Below are 10,087 nucleotides of genomic sequence, written 5' to 3'. Positions count from 1 at the left end.
GAGATAATAAGTAACTACCCCAAAACCTGTGATGAACATTACATAAATAAAGCATTTAGAACAGTTCTTAGTACGTAAGAAACACTAGATTTGCGTTTGCTCTTATTACTTTCTGGACCTGAAGTTCTAATTCACAGGAAGTTAGGAAGTCAATACTATATCAAGTGAAATCAGACATTTGTGGTCATAGGGTTGTACCAGCTGACTAAAGTATCATTTTCCAACTGAGTAGAAATTTGTATGAGTGTAAATTCATTGTATAACATAGGTTCTTCCCAATAGTTTCAGTAAATAAAAATAGGATCCTAGATGATTTCTTAATGAATGCTTTTGTTTTGGTAAACAAATGTTATTCTATTTCTGAGGTTATCTGCAATTAAAAGATGCTTTCATGATGAAACTTTTGGTTGCAAGCTGGTGGGGTTTAGAAGCTGTTGCTGTTCCCTCCTAGAAGAAAAACAAAAGGCAGAGAGAGAGAGAGAGAAAAAAGAAAGAGCAGGAGAGAGAGAGAGAATATAAAGTAATTATTTAGAGTGAGAAGCATTAAGAGGTGCAACAGCGTGGGTGAAACTCTGAGAAAGAATGCTTGCAACATAGTTGCTTCCAATGCCTAGGTCTAGGCTTCAGGTTGTCAATCATGCCTGCGTTGAGGATCTAATTCTGTGTCCAAGAGCTCCTCACATTGTACCAGGGAGCTCTTTGTCAGACTGGTAAATCCTAAGGATCCCATCTCAGAATAACATTTTAGATGCATAAACTAGAATATAGAAAATTATTCTGAAATGCAGATATCAATTTTTTTTAATTCTCCTATATTAATATAGGAACACCTTTAAATTTCATTAAATAAAATATAACCTGCTGAATCTGAAAACTGTCATGATTTCAACATAGTGATGAAAGTATATTTACTGCATGTAACGTGGTATGAAAATATCTGACTTTTATATCAACTGTCATCTATGCAACATATAAGCAAATGTCTGTGATTTCTATTATTGATTTTGTCACTGATATTACTAAAACTACTATGGTTTACTCACTGTGTCATAGAAGGAAAGGTATATTTCAGTTGGAGGTTAGTTAAAATAAAGATCTATTTTCCCATTCAAATTTATTGATTCCCTGAATTTTATCTGTGCACTCCTTGGAGGTCCATGGATCCCAGGTTAAAAACTTCTGCCTTAGGAGAGAATAAGCGTTATGCTGGAATCCACAGACAGGAAATGTTTTTTAGGACGTTCATATAGCCTCAGAAGTACTTAGCCTATATGTGTAGTTTGCAGATTTGTCAAGGTGTCAAGGGAAACAATTTAAACTACTTCTTTAGACTGTTTTCAGACTTCAATTATAACAGGTATTATATTATACTTACCATGATTGTGTTCTAGTCCTGGAAACATGGTACAAATTCTATCATCTATCTTTCTACGTACTGTCTGAATTATCAATTATATTCATCATTATCCATACCATCATCATGATTATCATGTATATTTTATTCCTGAGGAGCATTATTGGAATAGAAAACTACAGGGACATAGTATGATAGTATATACTCTCTTGCATGAAAGAGTGAGGCTTTATGCTAAGAAACCATGTAATCAGAAATAGTATTCCTAAAATGGAATCACAAAATTATCTCCACACTATGTTTTAAAATAATCTCTACAGTACTATGTGTTACTAATTCTGAGACACCTCAGATACCAATATTGGTAATATATACACTATTCTTATTGATAGAATTTAGACAGTTCTACTGTATTTAAGATCCTCATTGTAGTCAGTGTTAAATAGTGTCCTATTTCCTAGATAAAGGAGTAAATAATGAAAAAGTTTATGTCATTAAACAGCCTTCCTATATTGCAACAGATTCAACAGTATGTTCCCATTTTGTGCCTCCAATATGGTAATTCTCCATCTGAATACTTGTATCCATTTTTAAATTAGTGAATTGTATTTTTGGAGCAATTTTAAGACCACAGCAAAGTTGAGCAGAAACTACAGAATCCCAAGTATTCCCGGTTCTCACATGAACAACCTTCCCCACTACTGACACTCTGTGTTGTAGAACTGTAGACCTGATGAAGGTGGCCTATGGGAGAAACAAGAATGGAATTCAGAGGCTTGACCAGCAGGGCTGCAACACCCAACCCCTCATTCCAAATCATGTGCTTAACTGCAAAATATTGCCTTTAATTAATCTTAACTCATAGGTATGTTTTCATTAACAAAATGGACCTCTTCTTAAAGTACACCTTACAGAAATTTCACAGCTTTTCCAGTACATGTAAATGAGTATATTTTACCTGAAAACAGAGCGGCACTAACACTTGATTGGTTCACATGGTAAATGAGGCCGACGCTGTGAGCTCACATATGGTCGCTCCAAACCATATGCAATTTCTGGAGAAGGTATTTTTATGTAATATGCTGAGGTAGAGATGTCAATTGAAAAATGTAAAGATGAAATTGAATTAGGCTGATGGGAAATCTTGGCAGAACATATTTTTATTGAGTACATTTATAATAATGTTATTAAAATAAAATTTAGGAAAATATGTATAAGATCTATATAATAAAAAATACAAAGCAATGCTGAGAGAAATTAACAAGACCTCAATAAAGAGATGTGGGGGACTTTTTGAGATGATGAAAATGTTTTGTATGTTGATTGTCATCATGGTTACGTGGGTATAAAAATGTGTTAAAATTTGTTGAAGTATACACTTAAAACGGGGGTGTGTTTTATTGCAACGGCTGCATTTGTTTATTGCATACATATTCCATATATATCTTATGTCTCAATAGAGTTGCTTTAAAAATTTTTATAATTGTTGGCTGGGCGCGGTGGCTCACGCCTGTAATCCCAGCACTTTGGGAGGCCGAGGCGGGTGGATCACGAGGTCAGGAGATCGTGACCATCTTGGCTAACACCGTGAAACCCCATCTCTACTAAAAGAAATATAAAAAATTAGCTGCGCGTGGTGGCAGGCGCCTGTAGTCCCAGCTACTCGGGAGGCTGAGGCAGGAGAACGGCGTGGACCCAGGAGGCGGAGCTTGCAGTGAGCCGAGATAGCACCGCTGTACTCCAGCCTGGGTGACAGAGCTAGACTCCGTCTCAAAAAAATAAAAAATAAATAAAAATAAATTTAAAAAATTTGTTATTGTAACATTCCAGAGGGCAGGAATTGCTAATGGTTCACACTAAGCTTCTATGGCAGGGAGAGCTGTGAGAAGCAGTCAAAAAGCCCTTTAGAGTCTGTCTCTAGTTCAAGGAAATGTGCTGGGTCAGAAGATCAGGGTCTACCTTAAAGACACAGTTGATCTGCTTGTCATTCTTATTTCTGCACTCACAAATTTACCAAATGAAAAGCACAGAATCTCATTCTTTAAATAAAGATTGTTAGAAATCCATAAAGCTCATATAGAAAGAGAGAGAGAAGGTAACCTAGCATATCTTACCTAATATCCTGAACACTGAGGAATCCAAGCTTTTTATGCCTTCTGGTCCCTTCCCTGGGGTTTTGTCCCCATCAGTTGTTTTAAATAATCCCCCTTTGTTTTTTGCTCACTTAGAGCTGTTATTTACAAATTTTTCCTTCTGATTTATTGTCTCTCGAGTTGGGTTTCTGTTATGTAGTGCCTACCAACCTGCTATACACTTATTTCCTGAGCTGGGTCCATAATGAGTTTGTGTTCTAAGAAGGGCTGCCATTCGGCACTGTGGCTTTGCTGCTGGCACAGAAATACAGTGCCATGTCCCCTGTCTCCGTGGACTGGATCTCCAAGGTACAGGATGAGTTTTTGGGGTATTGGGCTGAAAATCGCTCATTGATTATTTCTGCTTTCTGAATTTCTTCATTCTGAAAGTAAAGCAAAAACTTGAGCTCTTCTTCCAGCTTCTTACGATACCAGTAAACGTAACTATGTCCTTTTATAGGAACACAATCCATCTTTGCTTTCTGTTCATTTGCTTTGACCAGAAGTCTAGGTCTCTGGGTGACCTTGGTGTCCATGGAACCTGTGGAGGAAGGAGAGAGCAGCTGCAGAAAAAGCGCAGGAGGGAGCTTGATACTGCAGCCACAGGAGAAAGTCTTGGAACTGAAATTCAACTAGTTCAGAACAGGGCCTTACCTGCTTCCCAGAAAGGGCCACACAGCAGAGAAGTCTGAGGCACATGGTTGGCTCAGAGAGAAATCGTGGTGGTAGCTTTTTCTGTAAGGCTTCCTCACCTGCTCCCCCGACCCCCGTCAGCAACCTGCTTGTGACGTGATCACTTCCCATAGCCTTTGTAGATGCTCTGTACATGGGACAGTCATTTCAATTTCATAGAATGTCGGAGGGCAGGCTTTGTTTTAGCTGTTAAAAATAGTGTAAGTTTCAGCCTGCTTTTAGTTTTTTTATTCTGTGACTCACTGTTTTGCTAATTTTTTAAGTAAAATCACTCATACTTTTATTTACTTAAAAAAATTATTATACTTTAAGTTATGGGGTACATGTGCAGAATGTGCAGGTTTGTTACATAGGTATACACGTGCCATGGTGGTTTGCTGCACCCATCAACCCATCATCCACATTAGGTATTTCTCCTAATGCTATCCCTCCCCTAGCCCTCCATCCCCCGACAGGCCCCATGTGTGATGTTCCCCTCCCTGTGCCCATGTGTTCTCACTGTTCAACTCCCACTTATGAGTGAGAACATGCGGTGTTTGGTTTTCTGTTCTTCAGTTAGTTTGCTGAGAATGATGGTTTCCAGCTTCATCCATGTCCCTGCAAAGGACATGAACTTATCCTTTTTTATGGCTGCATAGTATTCCATGGAATATATGTGTCACATTTTCTTTATCCAGTCTATCATTGATGGGCATTTGGGTTGGTTCCAAGGCTTTGCTATTGTGAACAGTGCTGCAATAAACATACATGTGCATGTGTCTTTATAGTAGAATGATTTATAATCCTTTGGGTATATACCCAGTAATGGGATTGCTGGGCCAAATGGTATTTCTGGTTCTAGATCCTTGAGGAATGGCCACACTGTCTTCCACAATGATTGAACTAATTTACACTCTTTACTTTTTTAACTTGTCAATTTGCTTCTTCCCCTCCTCTCTTCCATCTCAGGTAAGGAGTCGTACAACTCGGTCTTTACAAATAATAGCTTTTGACACACTTATAAAATCACATAGCAGCTGCTTTACATTAGGTTATTTGTTTATTTATTTATTTATTTATTTATTTATTTATTTTTGAGACGGATCTTGCTCTGTCTCCCAGGCTGGAGTGCAGTGGCGTGATCTCGGCCCACTGCAGCCTTCGCCTCCCGGGTTCAAGCAGTCTCCTGGCTCAGCCTCCCGAGTAGCTGGGATTACACACCACACCTGGCTAATTTTTGTATTTTTAGTAGAGACAGGCTTTCACCATGTCACTGGCTGGTCTTTAATTCCTTACCTCAAGTGATCCACCTGCCTCAGCCTCCCAAAGTGTTGGGATTACAGGCATGAGCCACCGTGCCTAGCTACATTAAATAATTAAATGTTGAACTATACAGAACAATATTTATGACAAATATGCAATGCATATATAGAAGCAATAAAATGAATACCTTTGCCTGAACCAATCAGCTTAAGAGTTAGATTATTGCTGAAAATTTATCAGTCCATGTTACTCTTTTAGATTTCCTACTTGTTTCTCTGTCATGCCCAAGTAGGTGTAATCTGAAGTTTAAATTTGTCATTCACTTGCTTTGCATTATAGTCTTTAGCATTTACACAAGAATCTGTAAATTATGTAGTATTTAATTTTGTGTGTCTTTGAAATGTATCTAAGAGGAATCAGCTAGTTTATATATTTTCTATAATGTTATTTTTTCATTCAACATTAGGTCTGTGATAATATGTTGACACATAATTTAGACAATTTCACTGCTATCTAGTATTACGTTATATTCATTGGCTAGAATTTTTTCATTCTTGAGTTAATGCACATTAATTTTTCCCTGGGTGTTTGTGCTGCTACAAACAGTATTGTATTCTTGAACATGTCTCTGCTTTTCTAGGTGAAAGATTGTTGCCATACCTGGCAATGTAAAGACTGAGTCTTCAAGTCAACATGTCAACTTTACATAACATAACAAAATGCTTTCCAAAGTGATTAAGCCAAATAAATGACCCCACCAACAGCTCATGAGTGTGTTCAAATGTTCCACATCTAGGACTGCACTTGCTGTTTAATATACTTTTAATTTTGCCAGTCTAGGATGTTAATATTATCTCATGGTACAATATAGTTTTATTTTGCTTCTTTCTGGTTGCTAAGAAGGTTGAACATATTTGATATATTATAGGCCACCAGTGTTGCCTGTAAACTGCCCTTTGTCCATATTTCTTTTTGGTTGATCAGCTATTATTTATTTGTGACAGTTCTTTCTAGACTCTGGATACCCAACCTTTGTCAGCTATGTGTGTTGCTAATATTTTTCCAATTTGTAGTATATGTCTTTACTCTCTTTGTGCTACTTTTTGTTGGATTTCTTAATTTAATAGAATGTATTATTCTTTTATTTGGGTAAACATGTTTTTTAATTCTTTATAAAAAAGATCTCCCATAGCCCAAGTTCATGAAGATATAATCCTTATTATTTACCCAAACTCCTAACATTTTGAATTTTGCATTTAAGCATTTAATCCACTTGTGATTTATTTTGGCATATATTGTGAAGTAAGGTTTAAATTCATCTTTCCTTGTATGGATAGCCACCTGCTCCAGAATAACTTATTGTATATTACATAATTCCTCCATATAGCTTCAATAACACCTCTATCATATGTGAAATTCCTGTATATTCATGGGCCTATTTTTCATTTTCTATTTTCCATTTGCCTATTTAATCACGCTTCTTTCATCATCCTAAATGATAACATAATTTGATAATAGGTAGAACAATTCACATCACTTTTTGTACTTCTTAAATATTGCTTATTTTTGTTCTTTTTCACTTAGTTGTAGATTATTTGCCAAATTTCATAAAATAAATCTTTTGTAGTTTGATTACTGTGATATTGAATATATAGATAATACTGCAGAAACTGAAATAACCTTACTATTGGATTCACTTTTTCATGATCATGTTGTATATCTTTACTTATTTCAAACTTTTTTTTTTTTTTTTTTTTTTGAGATGGGGTTTCACTCTGTCTCCCAGCCGCCTGGAGTGCAATGGCACGATCTCAGCTCACTGCAGCCTCCGCCTCTCAGGTTCCAGCAATTCTCCTGCCTCAGCCTTCCGAGTAGCTGGGATTACAGGCACCCACCACCATGTCCGGCTGATTTTTTGTGTTTTTAGTAGAGAAGGGGTTTCACCATGTTGGCCAGGCTGGTCTTGAACTCCTGACCTCAGGTAATACGCCCACCTTGGCCTCCCAAAGTGCTGGGATTACAGGCATGAGCCACCGTGCCTGGCTTATTTCAAACTTTTAAAATTATTCCCTTAAATTTATTTATTTATTTAGAGACAGAGTCTAGCTCTGTCGCCCAGGCTGGAGTGCAGTGGCACGATCTCGGTTCACTGCAAGCTCCGCCTTCTGGGTTCAAGCCATTCTCCTGCCTCAGCCTCCGGACTAGCTGGGACTATAGGCGTGCGCCACCATGCCTGGCTAATTTTTTTGTATGTTTAGTAGAGATGGGTTTCACCCTATTGGCCAGGCTGATCTTGAACTCCTGACCTCATGATCCGCCCGCCTCGGCCTCCCAAAGTGCAGGGATTACAGGCGTGAGCCACTGCGCCCGGCCCTCATTCCCCTAAAATTTTAATAGTTTTCTGCATGATAGTCTTGCTAATCTTCTAATAGATTTGTTCTTAGGTGTTTATTTTATATTTTATATCATTATTTGTAAATTGTCTCCCTTGTTAAGAAACATAGCTGCTTCTAGTATGTGAAAATAAAATAATGTTTTATATTTATGTTAAATTCAGTAAACTTACTACATTTTGTTATTGATAATGCATTGCTTCTTTAGACCCTTTTGAATCTCTATAAACTTGTCATGCGCCAATACTTATTTTTCTTTCCTTTCTCATTTTCAACTTTTTCCCATTGTTTCGCTGGTTGCAAATTCAGCACAATGTTGAATAGAAATCACGGTATTATTCATTTATATATTTATCAATTATGTAGAAATCACACAACTACAGGCGCCAGATATGGGTAAACGCTAAGGGTATTACGAAATGTTAAGATTAGATCCTGCCATTTTAAAGACCAATTGGCCTCCCAGGATATCTGCAATTTTTTCCGTCAATCAGTATCTAAACATCTCATCTGAAATATCCGGTGAAGCTGTGAGTCCCCACTTGATGAGCGGCAGATATTTTATAGAAAGATCGACATCACCCTCTAGTGGTCAAATGAGCGAATTCATCCGATGCCCGCTGAGCTCTGACTCGGCCTGCCTGAGTGGGGAGTGGCTCGCCCCGCAGCGAGACAGCAGGAAGGCATCCCAAGTATCAGAGCGGAATCAAGAAAAAAGCAGCACTTGATGTGGTACCTGCCACATACTCCACAGCATTGTTACTGGCAATTACTTACACAATTACTCAGCCATTAGTCTAATGGCAATGGTGGTTTATCAGTGCATTTTGCCTCCCTCAACCTTTTATAGTCCCCCAAGGCAGGTGTGCTCCCTAAATCTCTATCCTATGTTCTCTGCTCTTTTCATTGTAAACTCTATATCAAGGGGTTGGAGGCACTTTCGTTCTTCCAGTGATGCTAAATGTCCCAAAGGTGTACTTCTTATCCAGATCCATTTTCTGTGTCCATGACTTGTACATCCAACTGCTCTCTGCATATTCTTGGTTAGATTACTGTCCCTAAGGCACTCCCAATCTCAAAGTAAATCTTGATCTTCTTCCCACTTGGTCCTTCTTATTTGTCTGTCTGTAGCAGTCTCTCTTAATCACCACCCCCCACCCCCTGCATATTGCTGCTCATGTCTAATCAATTGCCAAGTCCTTTGATTTACTTCCTCTTAAATGTCTCATTTTCCCCATATTTCTAACACCATCATCATTATCTGAGCTAAACTACTGCTTGCCTGAGCTAAGTTTTTTCTCCGCATCAACTCTGTCCACACTGCTGGAGGGTGGCAGCATAAGCCTCCCAACCCTCCGCCCAAAATATGCCACTTTGGCATAAGGATTATTTTGAGCTAGAGGCATTAAAGACAATAGCAAGTATAAGAGGAGTACTCTGACCCTTCTTCCCCTTTTCTTCTTGAAAAACGGAATAAGCCTCCCATATAAAAGATGTCTTATCTATACCAGGAAGAAAGAATATTCTTAACATCCAAGATAGAATGGGATGATGTTGAGGCCAAGGAATCTGCGCCAAAAAAGCTTGTTAAACTAATCCTCACCTTCCTAGTCACTTTGCCATTCAACCAGCAACCCTAGCCTAAGCCCCTTTACTTTTTCACCTCTCCACAATGTATGACTCTTTGCCCAATTCAGTATATGAATGTTCAACTCTAACTGCCCATTCAGGTCTTCCTTTAATTATGGGGGCTTTCATGTAATGTAAAACTTATATTAAATGCATGTGTATGCTTTCCTCCTGTTAATCTGTTCTGTTCTCAGGACCAGCCAAAAAACCCTAAGAGGGTAGAGGTAATATTTTGCCTTTCCTGCATGGTCCATTATTTCTTCACTTTGTGACCAGGGTGATTAAATACACAGATATACACACAACCACGAATCTGATTACTAAAGAAGTCAAATGTTGAAAACCTCAGTGTCTCCTGTTAAGCTTTATGTTGGATTCTGTATCATTGACCTTGACCAGTAAGGTTCTGAGTGGTCTGATGCCTTCCTGTTTCTTCAATTTTGTCCTGTACTCAACTGCCTCCTCCCCCTGCCCCTGTCACTCTGCTGACTTCTTTCCTGTCATTAAACACACCAGTTTCTTTCCTGATTAAAATATTTTGCACTGGTTCTTTAATCTTTCTTAAATGCCCTTGAATTCATTATCCCTTGTCCCACTTAATTAACTCTAGCTCATCTTGATGTAAGGTATTTAGGAAGAATATT

At 38.2% G+C, this 10,087-nt stretch overlaps 1 gene segment (V, D, J or C); it reads right to left on the bottom strand.

Moving 5' to 3' along the window:
- Positions 1 to 3,704: 3,704 nt before the first annotated feature.
- LOC129041637 (T-cell receptor beta chain V region 3H.25-like) lies at positions 3,705 to 4,185 on the bottom strand. The segment is given in 2 exon segments: positions 3,705 to 4,049; positions 4,159 to 4,185. Coding segments are annotated over 2 exon segments (372 nt in total).
- Between the last annotated feature and the right edge of the window lie 5,902 nt (positions 4,186 to 10,087).

The sequence above is a fragment of the Pongo pygmaeus genome, chromosome 6, assembly GCF_028885625.2.
Source record: "Pongo pygmaeus isolate AG05252 chromosome 6, NHGRI_mPonPyg2-v2.0_pri, whole genome shotgun sequence".
Taxonomy (NCBI): Eukaryota; Metazoa; Chordata; class Mammalia; order Primates; family Hominidae; genus Pongo; species Pongo pygmaeus.
The sequence above is the reverse complement of the archived record's forward strand: the minus strand, read 5'-3'. Positions and strand labels throughout refer to the sequence as shown.